Genomic DNA, 19,982 nt, shown 5'->3' on the forward strand with positions numbered 1-19,982 from the left:
GAGGGAGAGGCAGTGGAGGAAGTTAGGCAGGAGGAGGGGTCAAGTTAGTGAACGAGGTTATAGAACATAGAACATTACAGCGCAGAACAGGCCCTTCGGCCCACGATGTTGCGCCGACCAGTTAAAACAATGACCCGCTAACCTAAACCAATCCCTTTTCGTCCATACACCTATCCACGGATCTCTTAAACACCCCCAAACTAGGCGCATTTACAACTGCAGCAGGCAGGGCATTCCAATCCCTCACCACCCTCTGGGTAAAGAACCTACCCCTGACATCCGTCCTATAACTAACCCCCTTAATTTAAAGCCATGCCCCCTCGTGCTAGCTTTCTCCATCCGAGGAAAAAGGCTATCACTGTCCACCCTATCTAAACCTCTAATCATCTTATATGTTTCAATAAGATCCCCTCTTAGCCGCCTTCTTTCCAGCGAAAACAACCCCAAATCCTTCAGTCTCTCCTCATAGGACCTCCCCTCCATACCAGGCAACATCCTGGTAAACCTCCTCTGCACCCTCTCCAAAGCCTCCACATCATTCCTGTAATGTGGGGACCAGAACTGCACACAGTACTCCAAGTGCGGCCGCACCAGAGTTGTGTGCAGTTGCAACATGATGCTGCGACTCCTAAATTCAATCCCCCTACCAATAAACGCCAAGACACCGTATGCCTTCTTAACAACCTTATCTACTTGATTCCCAACTTTCAGGGATCTATGTACACATACACCTAGATCCCTCTGTTCATCCACACTCTTCAAAGTCCTCCCGTTAGCCCTATACTCGACACATCTGTTATTCCTACCAAAGTGAATTACCTCACACTTCTCCGCATTAAACTCCATCCGCCACCTCTCGGCCCAGCTCTGCAACCTGTCCAAGTCTTCCTGCAAACTATGACACCCTTCCTCACAATCTACCACACCTCCGACTTTGGTGTCATCAGCAAATTTACTAATCCACCCAACTATACCCTCATCCAGATCATTAATATATAGAGAGGGGAGAGGCTGAGGCAGAGGCCAGATTAGAGAATAAGGATAGGAGACTAAACACTAAATCCAGAGATACAAAAATGCCTCAAAGCTGTGAAATCCTGGTTATTATAACATGCAAGGATGAGATGAGACAATGGCCAATAGTCTTTATGGTTTCCACATTTGGGTAGCCCAGCTGAGACCGCTTTTAATTCTGTGAAGGGCCCCCCCACCCCCACCACATCCTTAGTGAAATAACAGTTGGGTACTAAATAAGTAATAACCTACACACAATTAAATGGTAGGATCAGCCACCTTTACTTCAGCTTGTACCGTCATGGCCTACATTGGGGTAATCTCTACCTACCATGCCTTGTTTAAATTTCTTTTGACGCTTTGGTTTCTCGTTGGACTTTGTCCTTTCAATTTGGTGTCTATGCACCCAGCCACGTAATTCATCAGCAAGCCTGAATCGAAAATAAAGCTCACAATGTAACGTCAAGCCTCGCATTTCAGTAGCTAGATTGAATTAGAGAGAGACGCTTCAATTTTAAATCTGCTTCCTCAACAGAGGCAACACTGGGCTGAAATTTCCTTCTACGTAAATTCTGGGAAAAGTTTTAAGAAGTTTATTCATTAGTGCCACAAGTAGACTTACATCAACACTACAACTAAGTAACTGTGAAAATCCCCTGGTCGCCACACTCCAGCGCCTGTTCGGGTACACTGACGGAGAATTTAGCATGGCCAATGCACCTAACCAGCACATCTTTCGGACTGTGGAAAGAAACCAGAGCACCAGGAGGAAACCCACGTAGACACAGGGTGAACGTGCAAACTCCACACAGACAGTGACCCAAGCTAGGAATTGAACTCGGGTCCCTGGTGCTGTGAGACAGCAGTGCTAACCACTATGCCACCCTATGAGTGGGAGAAGGGCTGTACAAAATTCTCTGGCACATCCGCTCACAGCTCTGGAGTGAAGATGGGACCTTGTCGTTCTTTTACCGCATTGCCACATCCCCCACCACCACCTCCCCCCCCACCCCAACCTCCATCCTCAATGTGTGCCCAGCCACCCGTTCCCAACCTGATGAAGGAAAGTCAAATTTTGCACCCCCAGCCCCCAAAGCATAAAACTACCTGAGCGATTCCGTCTTGTTAAACTGACGGCAGTCGGAGGAAGGGAAGAGGATTCGGTCGATGTCACGCAGCACCAAGTCTTTCACATCAGAGTACGCCATGGTGACGTTGCTGAAACAAAAGCAGGAAAAGGATGACGTGGAGCCAGGGTTGGAAAATAAAGCAGAACTCTGAGCTACGCAGGTTTGGAGGGGATTAAATATTAGCAATATCACCTCTTACCGGTCAACTGCATTTTTAATACAAACTCACAAACCCACTTTAAAGAGGGACACTGGAGATTTATCATCAGCTAATATGCCATCACTCACTGGATAATGTGGCATTGCTATATTAACATTCACCACACATGAGGTGGTCATTCAACTAATTTGCCGGAATTCTACCGCCACGCCACGTCTTGGACACTTCACAAATGTGGTCATTGTAAATGTGACAGCTAATTTGCACACAGCAAACAATCCCAAAGTGCTTACTGATTATAAGCAGACAATCTGTTTAAGTGATGTGGATTAAAGGGCATATAGAGGTCGCCACACTGGGATAGCTCGCCTTCGTCAAAATAGTCTCATGGGATTACTTCTGTCCACCTTGGTTTTTAATGCCTCATCCAAGTACAGCACCTCCGAACATGCAGCACTCCTCCAGCACAGCACTGGAGTGTCCCGGGGTGGGCGGCTATGCAATTAGTATTGCCCCCCTTTCCCCTGACCCTCAGCCTCCACTTTCCCAACAGCCCAGTTAATTACTCCTTCAGGTGTATATTGAATTCCCTGTCTAAAAGTTACATTGACTTTCCCCACATCCTGATCAGACAGTCCATTCCAGGTCACAATAACTTGGAGCCAAAAAATAAATTCCCATCTACTGCCGGTATCATTTTTGCCTATTTATTTCAAATGCACCTCCTCTGATTAATGACCCACCTGCCAGCAGAAACATTTTCTCCTTATTTACTCTGTCAAAAGCCCTCAAAATTTATAACTGCTTGATTAAATCAACTTGGGAAAGACAGCACAACTTGGGGAATTCAAAACTAGCACAGGGGAGTCGGGCTGGAGTGGCTTTGATACATGAGGGAACAATCGCTGCGCAAGTGGTGCCTGCTGTAATCTGGTGAATGTTCTTCACAGCAGCCAGGAGCTGTCACTGCATCAGAAAGGGAAATGCAAGAAATGGGGTTTATTAAACTGAGGGGTGTTTTTACATCGACAAGTTTGTTTGACAAGTGAAAAGTCATGGGTCAGATAAAATTCTCTGGCCCGGAAATGTGCAGTTGTATTGTGTCAGCAGAGGCCAGTTCATCTACATTTCCGGATCAGTGAGATAAGATCCCTGAGGAATGCCCATCTCAGTGTTATCGTTACAGCTTCAGAAAAAAAAAATGTCAAACTCATGTTACATTCATCTCAACTGCGGAAAAACACCCAGCAATGCGATCGCTCGTGTGTCCCCCAAAGTCTTGATCACCTCCAAAGGACGATTTCAGGTCCAGAATAAACAGGTCCTGGGCAGATTTTCCCATTCCCTGCACCCAGGATGAATGGATTACTAGACCACACAAAGACAGTTCAACTGGGGTTGTTAATGGATTGTCCTGGTGTTCCAGCAGTGCTGTTGCTGGTCCATGCTGAGGTGAAAGAAACATAGAAGTTAGAAGCAGGGGTAGGCCATTCAAACCTTCGAGCCTGCTCTGCCATTCATTTAGATCATCAAATTCAATATCCGGATTCCTGAAACATCCCATGATCCTTTTAACACCAAGAACTATATCTAATTTCTTCTTGAAAATCAGACAGCATTTTGGCTTCAACCACTTTGAGGTAGTGAATTCCACACATTCACCGTCCTCTGGGTGAAGCAATTTTTCCTGACCTCAGTTCTAAAAGGTTTACGCCTTATCCTCAAACTATGACCCCTGAGTTCGAGACACCCCCACCACCGGGAACATTCTTTCTGAATCAACCCTGTCTAATCCTATTAGAATTTTATACGTTTTTCTAAGATCCCCTCTCACTCTTATAAACACCAGTGAATGTAATCCTAAATGACAGACCCGCCATCCCAGGAATCAGCCTGGTAGACCATTGCTGTATTCCCTCTACCCAATATTCTCCTCACCAGCGATCTGCCCCGAAGCCCACATCCCTTGAATAAGATATTCATAGCTCAATCAACATCATAACAGATCATTGGTCAACATCCTACTGCTGCTTGTTGAGCTTGAACAGAAAACCTGATCTCATCTAAAACTCACATGAAGTCACATTCTCAGAGCATTGCGCATCGGAGATGACGCAAGTTGGCCCCAGTCTATCAATCCTCAATTTCATAATTCTCACTCTTGCTTTCAAAATCCTCCAGGGTGCTCTTCCCTCACTTTAATATCCTTCGACCCCCATTGTGCATCTCCAATTCTAAATCTTGAATATTTCTTTTTAATTACTCCAGCATTGCCAGTTTGAAGCAGCCTGGGCACTAAGCTTGGAATTTTCCTCCCTGAAATGCACTCTGTGCCTGTTTCCACCCTGAAACTGAATCCTAAGTTTTTGGCCATCTGTCAGTGGTTTGTTACTATCGCTCTCCTATTCCCTGTGCGATAGAAAGTGTGCGTGGGCCAAAACCTGCATTTCAGAATTTCCATTTTGTGGATGTGTTTTCAAGTCAACACCTTTGCCAAAAGGTTTGTCAGCCTTGGCTCAGTTGGTAGCCTCTGAATCATAAGGATCCAGGCTCATCCAGCAGATAGTCTGGCACTGGACCGAGGATGTGCCGCACTCTGAAAGGTGCCATCTCTCTGATGACCTGTCAACCCTGTCTGCCTGCTCGGGCAGATGGAAAAGGTCTTGATGAAGAACAAGTTCTGCCAGTTTCCCAAGGGGAGGCAATGGCCTAGTGGTATTATCGCAAGAATAACCCAGAAACACACCTAATGTTCTGGGTTCGAAACCCACCATGGCAGATGATGAAATTTGAATTCAATACAAAAAAAATCTGGAATTAAGTATCAACTGATGACAATGGAACCCATTGTCAACTATCATAAAAACCCATCTGCTTTACTAATATCCTTCAGGGAAGAAAATCTGTCATCCTTACCTGGTCTGGCCTACATGTGACTCGAGCTACAGCAATGTGGTTGACTCTCAATTGCCCTCCAAGAAAAACTACAGATGAGCAATAAATACTGGTCAGCCAGCGACACCCATGTCCCGTGAATGAATAAAAGTCTGTCCAAGTCGAGGGCAAGTTTTGATTTGATTTATTATTGTCACGTGTATTCGTATACAGCTAAAAGTATTGTTTCACATGCACTATGCGTGCGTTCGGATGGGCAATAAATGTTGGCCTGGCACATCTCTCGAATGAATGAAAAAAAAGTCTCAATCTGAAATACAGATCACTTGATCACCATCACACTGTTTGTTGAGCTTGCTGAACAGAAATTGGCGGCCATACTTCCTGCAGAATGTCCGTGACTACATTGAAAAAATATTTTAGTGGACGTAAAAGCACTCTGGAACATCTGGTGGTCACAGAAAGTGCGATATAAACACAAGTCTTTTTAACTCTCCAGTAAGGTTGGGGATGGGTTGCACAACCGTTTTAACTTAATGCCCTGATCAGGGATCTCAATTACAAAGGAATGAACAAGTTGTGTGGAGGGTTGTACAGGGTCGTAAATCTCAGGCAATGCAAACAAAAGCTGAAAGCCACAAGCTGTCAACAATAACTTTTGGAGCAGAATTACACGTGCACTTTAATATTCTGCACAAGATTAGATTAAAGAGGCTTAGAGTTGACATTCAGCACGTACTGTCCTCGTTTGATTACCCGCATCCTTACAATAAACAAAACTTGCTCATGTTTGTGTGCATCATGCAATAGGTTCAGGAAATGAAACTGGGCTGCAAAAGTAATCAACAAAGCTGGGGGAGTGAGGCTCCTCTCTGTTCCACCTGCCTGCATCCAAGGCTCTGACCATAGCACAGACAATGCAGAGATAGCAGAGGATTCAGAGCAACCGCTATGACCAGCCTGAGTACCCTCAAACCCGCGGCAGTAACCACAAATTCCAGACACGTTAGCTCACTAGGTGCCCGAAGCCTGCTTTGTGAATAGGTTATACTCTATTGGGCGGAAGGGAATGCTTTTGTGCAAGTAGTCACCAGCCCTCTCAACACATACATAATGTGCACAATAAGCACGATTTCCACAACAACCATGAATCATGCTAAACAGCCATTCATAGTGTGCCAGAGGGGGATCAGCTTTCTGCTTGGGCTAAGGGCCACACTTGAGCCTGGCATTAAATCAAGTGTGCCTCAGGAATTCTTGCAACTTTAAACAAAGTTATGCTTCTCCAAGATAAACGGATACCCAATTTCTCACTGGGCAACCTGAAATCTGAATTAAACCCAATTCCTGCGATCGCTTAGTGAGGAAATAGAGGCCATTTGGCCCCTTGGGCCTGTTTCATCAACCAAGGCTGATGTGTGACCTAATTTCACCTGTCTACCATAACTCCCCACGCTCCCTTACACACCCTCATAACATCTTTGAAGTCTCAGTTAACAATAAGTCAGTTCAGGCAAAGTGAAGACAAGAAATATTCAGTAGGTCATGGAAATTGCCTTTCAATATCCAGGGTCTTTACCAAGTGTGGGATAAGGGATGATGCAGATAGCGTCAGTGCATGGAGCCAAGGAAATATGGAAACGGGAATATTTACAGCAAACAGCTTTGCCCTGATCCAAGTGAGTGCATGTGAGTCTGAGAATGGATCAAGCCCAGGGGTGATCCAGAAGGACGGAGAATATTTCAAATTCACATCACGCACATCAACCATGCACAGACACATGCTTGCACAGAGACATGCATACACACATGCACACACACACACGTAAAAAACTTTATTAGATACAAGTAGGCTGACATTCACATTGTAATGAAGCTACTGTGAAAATCCCCTAGTCACTACATTCCGGTGCCTGGTTCAGGTACACTGAGACACACTTTAGCATGGCCAATTCACCTAACCTGTACATTTTTGGAGTGTGGGAGGAAATCAGAGCACCCAGAGGAAACCCACTCAGACACAGAGAATGTGCAAACTCCACACAGACAGCGATCCAAGCTGGGAATCAAAGCCGGGTCCTTGCATACATGAGCGCACACACAGAGGGCACGCACACACACACAGAGACACACACAAACACAGAGACACACACAATTAGGGGTGGTCAATAAATTCTTGTTATGCCAGTGATGCGCATGTCCTGTAAGTAAATAAAACACTGTCCAAGGCCGCAAGGAACTATAAAACATTGTGAACGTAGCCCAATCCATGAAACCAGCCTCCCATCTATTGACTGTGTTTACACTTCCCGCTGCCCCAGAAAAGCAGCCAGCATAATTAAGGACCTCACGCATCCCGGACATTCTCTCTTCCAACTTCTTCCTTTGGGAAAAACATACAAAGGTCTGAGGTCACGTACCAACTGACTCAAGAACAGCTCCTTCCCTGCTGCTGTCAGACTTTTGAATGGACTTATCTTGCATTAAGTTGATTCTTCTCTACACTCTAGCTGTGACTGTAACACTACATTCTGCACTCTCGTTTCCTTCTCAATGAACGGTGTGTTTTGTCTGTATGGCGTGCAAGAAACAATACTTTTCATGTTAATACATGCTGACAATAATAAATCAAATCAAATCAGACACAGCCGCAGAGACAGAGACCGAGACCAGCCCATACGACATTGAGAGAACCCCAACTGGGAGTTGTTCCACAAAAGCTGATGGGAGCCCATGATAGTCTCCTCCTCCTGGCAGGAGAGATGAAGCTGCGATTTTCCTGCTTTATCTTTCAACTGAATATAAATGATCATGCAGGCAAGGGAATCCTGGCTCTGGCATGTTGACAGATACGTGGCCCTCAAATATCATCATTTAAAACTCTCATTGCCCAGTTGGTAGGAGCTTTGAGTGCAAATTGTCACATTTTCCTCCACTTGATAACATCACTTCAAAAACTGTCCATTGCCAGGGCAATGCTCTGGGACATTCTGGGATGTGAAAGCTGCTACAGAAATGCAAGCGCTTTCTCTCTGCTGAAGACTGTAACAAAGCAGATTAGAAAATGGTACGACTTTCCTCTGGGGTTACAATGCTCGCAGACATGGGCAGCTGCGAATCAATTCCAACCTCCTAGACTACCTGGATCCACTACAGTTAATCTACCGCTGCAACAGGTCCACAGTAGACACCATCATTCTGGCCTGCACTTAACCCTGGAACACCTAGATTACAAAGACATTTATGTCAGACTCCTATTTATTACCTCCAGCTCAGCCTTCAACAACATTATTCCTAAAAAAAAAACTCACCTCCAAACTCCATGGCCTGGGCCTCAGTTCCTCCCTCTGTGACTGGATCCCGAACTTCCTAACTCAAGACTGCAATCAGTAAGGATAGGCAACAACACCTCATCCCCGGTCATCCCCAACACTGGTGCCCCACAAGGCTGTATTAGCAGCCCCCTACTCTGCTCCTTATACACCTATTACTGTGTGGCCAGATTTCTCTCCAACTCAATTTTCAAGTTTGCTGACGACACACCGCAGTGGGTCGGACCTCAAACAATGACGGGACAGAGTACAGGAATGAGTTAGAGAATTTGGTGAACTGGTGTAGCGACAGTAATCTCTCCCTCAATGTTAACAAAATGAAGAGATAATCAACGGCTTCAAGAAGCATAAAGGAGACCATGCCCTTGTCGTCATCAATGGGGACAGAAATGGTAGAGAGCTTCAAGTTTTTAGATGTCCAGATCACCAACAGCCTGTCCTGTCCTGCCCCCCACCCCCCCATGCTGACACTACAGTTAAGTCCACCAACGCTTCTACTTTCTCAGAAGGCTAAGGAAATTTGGTATGTCCACTATAACTTTCACCAACTTTACACATGTACCACAGAAGCATTCTTCCTGGTTGTATTACACCTTGATATGACCTCTAGTCTGCGCAAGACTACAAGGAACTACAAAAGGTCGTGAATGTAGCCCAATCCATCATGCAAACAAGTCTTCCATCCATCAACTCTGTCTTTCCGCTGCCTCGGAAAAGCAACCAGCATTATTAAGGACCTCACCCACCCTGGGTATACTCTCTTCCACCTTCTTCCTTTGGGAAAAAGATACAAAAGTCTGAGTTCATGCACCAACTGACTCAAAAACAGCTCCTTCCCTGCCGCCATCAGACTTTTGAATGGACCTACCTTGCACTAAACTGACGTTTCTCAACAGCCTAGGTATAACTGTAACACTACATTCTGCGCACTCTCATCTTCATCTCTAGGAACAGTATGCTTTGTCTGTATAGCGCGCAAGAATCAATACTTTTCGCTGTCTGTTAATACGTGTGACAATAATAAATCAAATCAAATCTGCTGAAATGGGCATTGAGGCTCAATTCACATCTGCCAGTCATTAAAAGCCTGGAATATTAATCTATGAATGCAGAAAAGATTTAGCTCTTTTACTAACAGCAGCATTATTTTGCATCACAAGTCTTTGCTCGGGTATATGATGGTACTGAAGAGTCTGCATACTGAAAAGTGTCTGCAAACATGCTGAGTGGTTTAATTTGCTGGTTTGCTCCATAACACATTTCCCCCCCACCGCCACAGCCCCACTCCCCCCTTGAGCCCCACTCCTCCACTTCTCCCCCGTGACCCCACTCCTCCTTCTCCCCCCATGATCCCATTCCTTCCTCCCCTCCGATGACCCCACTCCTTCTCTCCCCTCCACCCCCGGTGACCCCACTCGTCTCCCTGTTCATCCCTCCCTCCACGTGACCCCACTCCTCCTCCTCCCTCCCGTGACCCCACTCCTCCTCCTCTTCCTCCTCCACTGTGACCCCATTCTTCCTGCTCCCCTTCCCTGTGACCCCACTCTTCCACAAAAGTGTTCTTCAAGGGGGGAGAGTGAATCACCTCCTGGCTCCTCAAAGCCTGTCCACCATCTACAAGGCACTGGTCAGGAGTGTGACAGAATACTCTCCACATACCTGCATGAGACCAGCTTCAAGAACACAAGATGATCAGCATCATCCAGGACAAAGCAGCCTGTTTGATTGCTATCCCTTCCACAAACATTCACTCCTTCCACCACTGATACTCAGAAGCAGCAGTGTGTACCATCTACAAGACGCACTGCAGGAACTCACCAAAAATCCTTAGGCAGCACCATCTAAACCCATGACCACTACCATCTATAAGGACAAGAGCAGCAGATACCTGGGAACACAATCGCCCGGAAGTTCAGCCCTCCAAGTCACTCACCATCCTGACTTGGAAATATATCACCATTCTGTCACTGTCACCGGGACAAAATTCTGGTAACCCCTCCCTAATAGAACTGTGGATGTACCTACATCTCAGGGGTTCAAGAAGTCAGCTCTCCACCGCCTTCTCAAGAACAATTAAGGATGGGCAATAAATGTTGGTTGATTTAGCTACACCTACACCCCATGAATGAAAAATAAAATCTGGCTTTCAAAAAAAATTAATATTGAGAGAAGCTACTGTGCTTAAAGGTGCATGGGGTCAGAAGCCATTTTATATGGGTGAATCTCAACAATATAGGCTAATCTTGCCCAGCCCAATGGCGGCACAGTGGTTAACACTGCTGCCTCGCAGCGTCAGGGACCCGAGTTCAACTGCCGACTGGGGTCACTGTCTGTGTAGAGTTTGCACATTCTCCCCGTACCTGCGTGGGTTTCCTCCGTGTGCTCTGGTTTCCTCCCACACTCCAAAGATGTGCGGGTTAGGTTGATTGGTTATGGTAAATTGCCACTCAGTGTCAGTGGGGCTGTCAGGGAAAATATGTGGGGCTTCGGGGATCGGGACTGGGTGGGATTGTGGTTGGTGCAGACTTGATGGGCCAAATGGCCTCCTTCAGCACTGTAGGGATTCTATGATCTGCATATAGGGATTTCTACATTAAGAGCTACTGGAGTTGCAGTCAGAATTTTCACCAGCCCTCCCTCTGTGCTTAACTTGGAAACCCTTGTAATTGGAGGAAACAACTGAATCAAAAAAGAAATCCTTTCCTGCAATCTCACTATGTTAAAAAAATCCCAGGTACAACACTTCATTTCAGAATAGCTGCCCACCAACTCTCGTGGCACAGTGGTAATGTCACTGGACTAGTAATCCAGAAACTCATCTCTAGGAATGTGGATTCAAATCCCACCATCATAGCTGGTGAAATGTTGATTCAGTAAGTCAATTTAGCAATCAATTAAAATCAAAACATATAAAGTTAATCAAAAAATATAAACTTAATAGAAAAATCTGGAATAGAAAACTGGCCCTCCATAGTCAACATATTTCCCCAAAGATAGGGGAGTCTAAAACTAGAGGGCATAGGTTTAAAGTGAGAAGAGAGAGATAGAAAAAGATAGAAAAAGAGGATGTCAGGAACAAGCTGCCAGAGGTAGAGGTAGGTACAATTTTGTCTTTTAAAAAACATTTAGACAGCTACATGGGTAGAATGAGTATAGAGCGATATGGGCCAAATGCAGGCAATTGGGACTAGCTTAGTGGTAAAATCTGGGCAGCATTGCAAGTTGGGTCGAAGGGCCTGCTTCCATGCTGTAAACCTCTATGACCATGCTTCATGCCTCAGTAAAGGTGCCATAAAACTATAACTGTTGTAAAAATCCCGTCTGCGTCACCAATGGAAAGGGGTCACAGTTTGAGGATTTTCAGACTGAGATGAGAAATTTCTTCACTCAGAGGTGAATGAGTACCGCAGAAAGTTGTTGAGGCCAAAACATTGTGTGATTTCAAGAAGAACTTATTTATAGCTCTTGGGGCAAAAGGGATCAAGGGATATTGGGGGAAGGAGTGATCAGGATGTTGAATATGACCAGCCATGATCAAAATGAATGGTGGAGCAGACTCAAAGGGCCAAATGGCCTGTTTTTGCTTCTAGTTTCTAAGTTTCTAAATCTGTCACCCTAATCTGATCTGGCCTACATATGACAACATAGCAATTAGCAATAACCAGTAAGAACAAGTCATGGGGTTGGCTCTTAACAGGCAAGTCACCCAGTTGCACCACCATCTCAAGGGCAATTATGGACAGGCAACAAATGTTTGTCTAGCCAATGACATTTACATCCCAAGACAGGATACTAAAAAAAATTATTGCTAGTGGCAGGAATATTCTACATGATTTTGTGCAGGTGATTTGTGAAAATAAATACTGGGAGAGAACGCATCATTAGGAAGTGGTCATTGCGTCTTTTCTCGGATGTTTGAAAACATGTGGCAATTCAATCAAACATCTTTTCCCTTTAATTACATTGCTCTGCTCGCTTCTTTTGAAGCTGGTTTATGGTTCCGTCACACTAAATTCCTCATCTATCTCAAAATCTAAAAGCTAATTTCTTACCTCTTTTTTCCCCATTAAGAGTGGCTAGCAGTAAACCATATGCCAAACGGGGAATGAATTGCTTGTGTGTGTGTGTGTGTGTGTGTGTGTGTGTGTGTGTGTGTGTGTGTGTAGAGCAGTGGGCTAGCATGCAAGTCCATCCAGCTGTCAGTCCAGAATGGCGGGGAGGTAAGTCATCTCCACTGACTCTCCATTCCCCTGGTTCCCCTGCTTCATCCTCCTCCCTTCCATGTTTCATTCTATACTTTTAAAAAAATATATTTGTCACAAGTAGGCTTACATTAATACTGCAATAAAGTTACTGTGAAAATCGCCTAGGCGCCACACTCTGGCGCCTGTTTGGGTGCACTGAGGGGTATTTAGCATGACCAATGCACTTAGCCGGCACCCTTTTCAGACTGTGGGAGGAAACTGGAGCACCCAGAAGAAACCCATGCAGGCATAGGGAGAATGTGCAAACTCCGCACAGTGACCCAAGCTGGGAATGGAAACCAGGTCCCTGGTGTTGAGCAGTGCTGACCACTGTGCCATCCTCCACTTCCAGCCGTGTTACGTAGTTCCCCACTCTCCACTTTTGAAGAAACTTCTCAAAAGAGAATGCTTTCCAACTGAGTTTTTGGATACCCTCCCTCCATCGCCAGTTGCCCAATCTCTCCCACCTCTGCAAAGTGCCAAAAGATCTCCTCCACCACCACCCCCTCCCCACCACAGAGAAGAGTGCTCTATCAAATTGGGAGTTAGTGCTGTTTAAGGATAATCTATAAAACCCAAATGGTTAATGGGCACGAAGCCACAGCAAAGCCAAAGGCAATAACACAGCCTTGGATGTGTTGCCTGCTTTCTATCACCAAAAGGGTGTCTGAAGTAGGAACTGAAAATTCACACAGGCATGTCAGACTGTGGCAATCCTGGATTGGGAGCAGAGGAGATTTACCAGAACGGTTCCAGAGATCTGGGATTTTAGCTGCAAGGGTAGGTTGGAGAATTGGAGTTTGTTCTCCTTGGAACGTTGAGATATAATCGAGATTATGGTAGGCTTAGGTAAGAAAGACAAAGAAAGGAGGGGGGGAACTTTCTTTATGCAGTTTGGATGCTAATGCCCTGGGAACTTGGTGCCAATTAGGGTGATGGAAGCAGAGATGTTGAATGTTGGTGGTGGTGGGACTGACTGGATTGTTTGTGGACTGGATGGGCTAAATGGTCTGCTTCTATGCTGGAATGACTTCATGGTTTAGATGGTAGAAAGGTTCTGGCTGGAGAGTTGAGAACTAGTGGGGCATGGGCTCAGTCCGATGAGGAGAGTTTAGACAGACTGGGCTTGTTTCCACTGGAATTTAAAAGAATGAGGGGGTGACGTGATTGAAGTTATATTAGATCCTGATAGTCTTAAACATGGAAGGGATGTTTCCTCCTGTGGACGTGAGTGCAAACTAGGGAATATGATTTTAAAAATGGGGGTCATCCTTTTAGGACAGAGATGAGGAGAATTTTTCCCTCCGAGGGCGTGAGACTTCAGAGATGCTGCCTCAGAAGGCAGTGGAGACAGGGTCAATGAATATTTTAAAGGTGGAGGTAGATGGATTCTTGTTAGATAAGGTAATGAAAAGGCCCTCAGCAGTACATAGGAATGTTGAACACAAAATGTAAACACATCAGCCATGGTCTTATTGAATGGAGGAGCAGGCTCGAGGGGTCAAATGGCCTACTGCTGCTCCATTGCTTACGTGTGTCCATATAAATGGAATCGAGGGACGTGGGATAGGGCGTGAAAGTGGAATTACATAAGAACATAAGAAATAGGAGCAGGAGTAAGCCATCTGGCCCTTCGAGCCTGCCCCGCCATTCAATAAGATCATGGCTGATCTGTCGTGGCTCAGTTCCACATTCCCGCCCTCTCCCCATAACCCTTAATCCCCTCTCTTATCAAAAACCCATCAACCTGCGTCTTAAAAATATTTAGCGAGGTAGCCTCCACCACTTCAACGGGCAGAGAATTCCAGAGATTCACCACCCTTTGAGTGAAGAAGTTCTTCCTCAACTCCATTCTAAACCGCCCCCCCTTTATCTTGAGGCTGTGCCCCCTAGTCCTACTGTCCTTTTTGAGCGGGAAGAGTCGATAGAAACTGTGATCTCATTGACTGCCACATGGCTGTTTCAGCTTCCTCCTGGCTGGATTGTTTGGGAGGGGGTGTGTGCGCACATGTGCGTGAGCAGGGGTGATGGAAACAGAGATGCTGAATGATTTCACAATGAAATCAGATACGCAGGTTTGGTCTGAGACAGTTTGTGCTTTTAACATAGGGTCTCACTGCAGCTGAGCTACTCAATCATGCAAACCAGCCACCCAGTGTAGACTCTGTCTACACTTCCCGCTGCCTCAAAAGCAGACAGCATAATCAAAGACACTGTGTGTCCCGGACATACTCTCTTCCACTTTCTTCCTTCAGGAAAAGATACAAAAGTCTGAGGTCATGTCCCAATCAACTCAAGAACAGCTTCTTGCCTGCAGCCATCAGAATTTTGAATGGACCTACCTCGCACTACGTTGCTCTTTCTCTACACGCTGACTTACTCAGTTAATGGAAGGGCACTGGGGAGAATTATAGAACAGAGAGATCTAGGGGCAGATGTTCATAGCTCATTGAAAGTGGAGTCACAGGTGGACAGAGTGGTGAAGAAGGTATTAGGTGTGTTTGTTATCATCAGTCAGAACATTGAATACAGGAGTTGGGATGTCTTGTTGAAACTGTACAAGACATTGGTAAAGCCACATTTCGAATACTGTGTACAGTTCTGGTCACCCTATTATAGAAAGGATATTATTAAAGAGTGCAGAAAAGATTTACTGGGATGCTACCAGGACCTGATGGTTTGAGCTATAAGGAGAAGCTGGAGAGACAGGGACTTTTTCCTCTGGAATTTAGGAGTTTAGGGGAGATCTTTTCAAAATCTATGAAATAATGAGGGGCAGAGATCAGCTAGATAGTCAACATCTTTTCCCAAAGGTAGGGGAGTCTAAAACTTGGTTTAAGTGAGAGGAGAGAGATACAGAAGGGTTCAGAGGGGCAATTTTTTCACAGAGGGTGAGAGTGTTTGGAACAAGCTGCCATAGGTAGTAATAGAGACAGGTACAATTTTGTCTTTTAAGAAGTGTTTAGACAGTTATGAGTAAGATGGCTATAGAGGGATATGGCCTGAATGCAGGCAATTGGGACTAGCTTAGTCATTTAAAAAAGGGTGGCATGGAAAGTTGGGCTGAAGGGCCTGTTTCCATGCTGTAAACCTCTATGACCCTAACTATGACTGTAACACTATATTCTTCACTTGTTCCTTTCCTTCTCTATGAACAGTATGCAAGAAACAACGCTTTTTATTGTATGATAATACACGTGACAATAACAGATTAAATCAAGTTAAAAACCAAAAAAACTGGTTCCTCCTTCAAGCAGTGGCCGGGGGGTGGGGGAGATGGAGGTAACAGCTTCCTATTTCCCAGAATTTAAAGGTATTCAGTTAAGTCAAGCATGAAAAAAAATAAAGAATAGGTGAAGGAGGTTCAACTTTAGAATTACTGGGGATGTTTTTGGCATCAATCTCATGAATAATCTGTAAAGAGGGGACAGGGTCAGAAGGCAATCTACCTGTTTACCCAGTGCTGCCCTGGAAACCAAACTAACTAAAATATAATAGTTCAATCCTGGAGCAATTTGGCAGTGACTGGAAGATTCGCTGAAGATTAACATGCCAACTTCCAGCACAGTAAAACAGATTTAACTCCTCAGGGAATGGAAAAGCAGTCTGAACACAGAGAAGGAAAACATTACTAGTGACTATTTAAAAAGAGCTGATTATTGTACACAATAACAGCATAAAGTGAAAACAATCTACCCTTTTCAAAGCCTGTGGATCACAAGCCCTTACTAATTCCACACGTAGGCAAAACTTTTATTACATATCCACCTTTAAAATATCCCTGTTTCAGGGTGGGTGGCCAAAGCCACAGGTTTTAAAAGCAATTTTAACAGAAGGGAAGGAGGTTTAAGGAGGGAGTTCCAGCAATCGGCACAGTGGCAGCTAAAGACAAGACCACCAATGGTGGAGCAAGTGCACAAAGCTGGAACGAGAGGGTTGCAGGTGCCTGAGAGTGGTCATGCTTGAGAAGGTAGCAAGATAGGGAGAGGCCAGTCCATGGGAGGGATATGAAAACACAGGGGAGAGTTTTAGGATTGAAGCGTCAGTGGACTGGGAGTTAATAGTAGGTCAGTAAGCACGGGTGGGCCTGATGAACGGCAGCCTAATAAAGAGAAGTCTAAATTAGAGGAAACGTTTAGGTTAAAGGTTTTGGAGCCAATTTAATCTAATCCACCCTCACCTTCCCATTACTTCATTCAGCTGTTTAAATGCATTCAGGATACAAGCCTCAGCCTGGCTCTTGCCTATTTTAACTGCTGATCTTCCGTGTGTACACGTCAGTCCCTGAATCACAAACCTGTCTTCTCATCTCTCCGCACGGCTGCAGCTGAAAGTGTCTTTTCCTTTCTCCACGCTGCTTACTAACTTATTTGCCTCTGTTTCCGCCTCAGACATCCAACAGGGTGGCTCTTACTTGCTGCTTGCTTACCCAGCCCCCAGTAAACAGGGATTAAATGTGTTACTCTTGTGGGATTTCCTCCAGGTCCCATGTGTGTGTGTGTCTCTCTCTCTCTCTCACTCTGTGCCACGCTCTAGGTGCAGGTGACTGGTGTACTGGCACTGTCATTGGACTCGTAATGTTGTGGAGATGCTGGCGTTGGACAGGGGTAAGCACAGCAAGAAGTCTCACAACACCAGGTTAAAGTCCAACAGAATTATTTGGCAGCACTAGCTTTCAGAGTCTCAGGCTCCTTCATCAGGTGAGTGAGGAATTGTGTTCTCAACAGGGCATATACAGACAAACTCAACTGGACTTGTAATCCAGAGACCCAGGTTCAAATCCTACCATGTCAGTTGGTGAAATCTGAATTGTTGAAATGTTGTAAAAACCCTGATCCCTGTTCAGGGAAGGGAACCTGCCATCCTTACCTAGTCTGGCCTACATGTGGCTCCAGGCCCACAGCAATTTGGTTGACTCTTAAATGCCCTCTGAGATGACTATCAGTTTAAATGTGGGTAATAAATGGAGGCGCAGCCAGCGACATCCACATCCCATCAATGAGTAAACTAAACCAGGTCACGTACTAGTTTCAGCAGTAATGCCAGGCATTTGAGGACCTCTGAAAATGACCATCACCTAGAATTCACAGTGTATGGTATTCTTTAGCTCTCCTTCACTTAGTTTAATCCCCAGACGTGCTGTTCCAATATTCAACATGTGGTATCCTGAATTAGCCTGCAGTAACCCTCCATTACCAGTCAGCCCAGGTCGAAATCCTTTCTGCATAGCACTCTCTGCAAGAATGTGGCTGCCTCTAAAATGTGCCTCACCCTGATAGTTTTGGAGTCAGTGAATTTAATTGAACCCTCCAGCCACCTTGGGGCAAGTCCATCTGTCTGTCAGACTCCCTCAGGGAAAGGTTTGTGTCTGTCAGAATTACCACCTCACTGCCCCCAGATAAAGGTCTACCAAAACCCTGGGGAATCCCAAAGCAACACATTCTCCATCTGTGTTGCAGCCTTAGTCTGTGTACAGTGAATATGTTTTCCCCTCTCGTCAGCCTCTAATTCAGGTTTGAGTTTGGATACATACACCCTTGGTTTGCAAAAGGAAGTGCATAGTGAATAAAAGCATAGAAACTAGAAATAGGAGCAGGAGGAGGCCTTTCTTTCCATAACCTTTGATCCCATTCGCTCCAAATACTATATCCAGCCGCCTCTTGAATACATTCAATGTTATGGCATTAACTGCTTCCTGTGGTAATGAATTCCACAGGCTCACCACTCTTTGGGTGAAGAAATGTCTAATCTCTGTCCTAAATGGTCTACTCTGAATCCTCAGACTGTGACCCTGGTTCTGGTCTCCCCTATCATTGGGAGTATCCTCCCTGCATCGACCCTGTCTAGTCCTGTTAGAATTTTGTAAATCTGAACTCCAGCGAAAACGATCCTAACCTAGTCAATCTCTCCTCATACATCAGTCACCACCATTCCCGGAATCAGTCTGGTAAATCTAGGTGTTACCAAAGGTGCACTGGAAACAAAGGACTTGCCATTCCCCAAAACAACCTGCAATGTTACCGCAAAGACCACCATCTTCAGCCAGAAGTGCTGAGTGGATGATCCATCTCAGCCTCCTCTGGAGGTCCCCAGCATCACAGATGTCAACCTTCAGCCAATTTGATTCACCCATGTGATATCAAGGGGAGGTGATGGTCTTGTGATATTATCGCTAGACAATTAATCCAGATACTCAGCTAATGTTGTTCGAACCCAGGTTTGAATCCCGCCTTGGCAGATGGTAGAATTTGAATTCGATACAAAATAAAAATCTGGAATTAAGAATCTACTGATGACATGAAACCATTGTCGATTGTCACAAAATCTCATCTGAATCAATAATATGCTTTAGGGAAGAAAATCTGCTGTCCTTACCTGGTCTGGCCTACACAACTCCAGAACCACAGCAATGTGGTTGACTCTTAACTGCCCTTGGGCAACCAGGAATTGGCAATAAATGTTGGCCAGCCAGCACCGCCCACGTCCCATGAATGAATAAAAAAAAAACAAAGGCCCTATGAGTCCTGGCAATATTCTGGCAATAGCATTGAAGACTTGTGCTCCAGAACTTGCTGTGGCCCTAGCCAAACTGTTTCAGTACAAATACAACACTGGCATTTACCAGGAATGTGGAAAATTGCCCAGGTATGGCCTGTACACAAGAAACACAACAAATCCAACCAGGCCAATTACTGCTCAGTCAACTTTTGATCAGCAAATGATAGACGATGTCTTTGACAGTGTTGCAAGACACCACTAACTCAGCAATCTTCTCATCAATGCTCAGTTTAAGTTCTGCCAGACCTCACAACAACCTTGGCCAGAGTAAGGCCGAGAGCCAAGTTCTGAAGCTGGAGTGAGAGTGAGTGCCCTTGATATCAAGGCAGCATTTGACAAGAGTACCACCAGCAGCCTTTGCAAACTTGAAGACAATAGAAACCAATGGGAAATTTCTCCACAGGCTGTAATCATACATAGCACAAAGAATGATTGTGGTTGTTGGAAAGTCAATTATCTCAGCCCCAGGACGTCACTACAAGACTTCATCAGGTTATGTCCTAGACCTAACCCAGCTTTGGCTACTTAATCAATGACCTTCCCTGCACCATAAAGGTCAGAGGTGGGATGATTGCACAGTATTTAGTCCCATTTGCAACTCCCCAGATGCTGGAGTAGCCTGTGCCTACATGCAACAAGACCTGGGCTA

At 45.2% G+C, this 19,982-nt stretch overlaps 1 protein-coding gene across 1 annotated transcript in view; it reads right to left on the reverse strand.

Moving 5' to 3' along the window:
- atf6b (activating transcription factor 6 beta) overlaps positions 1 to 19,982 on the reverse strand; it is a 102,295-nt gene that overhangs the window by 9,377 nt on the left and 72,936 nt on the right. The window contains exons 11-12 of the mRNA XM_080182351.1: positions 2,122 to 2,232; positions 1,346 to 1,445 (exon numbers count right to left, since the gene is read on the reverse strand). Of these exons, the coding sequence (XP_080038477.1) occupies positions 1,346 to 1,445; positions 2,122 to 2,232 (211 nt within the window). The remainder of the gene's footprint in view (positions 1 to 1,345; positions 1,446 to 2,121; positions 2,233 to 19,982) is intronic.

Source organism: Carcharhinus amblyrhynchos, unplaced genomic scaffold (genome assembly GCF_965287045.1).
Source record: "Carcharhinus amblyrhynchos unplaced genomic scaffold, sCarAmb.v2.hapA scaffold_52, whole genome shotgun sequence".
NCBI classification, from domain to species: Eukaryota; Metazoa; Chordata; class Chondrichthyes; order Carcharhiniformes; family Carcharhinidae; genus Carcharhinus; species Carcharhinus amblyrhynchos.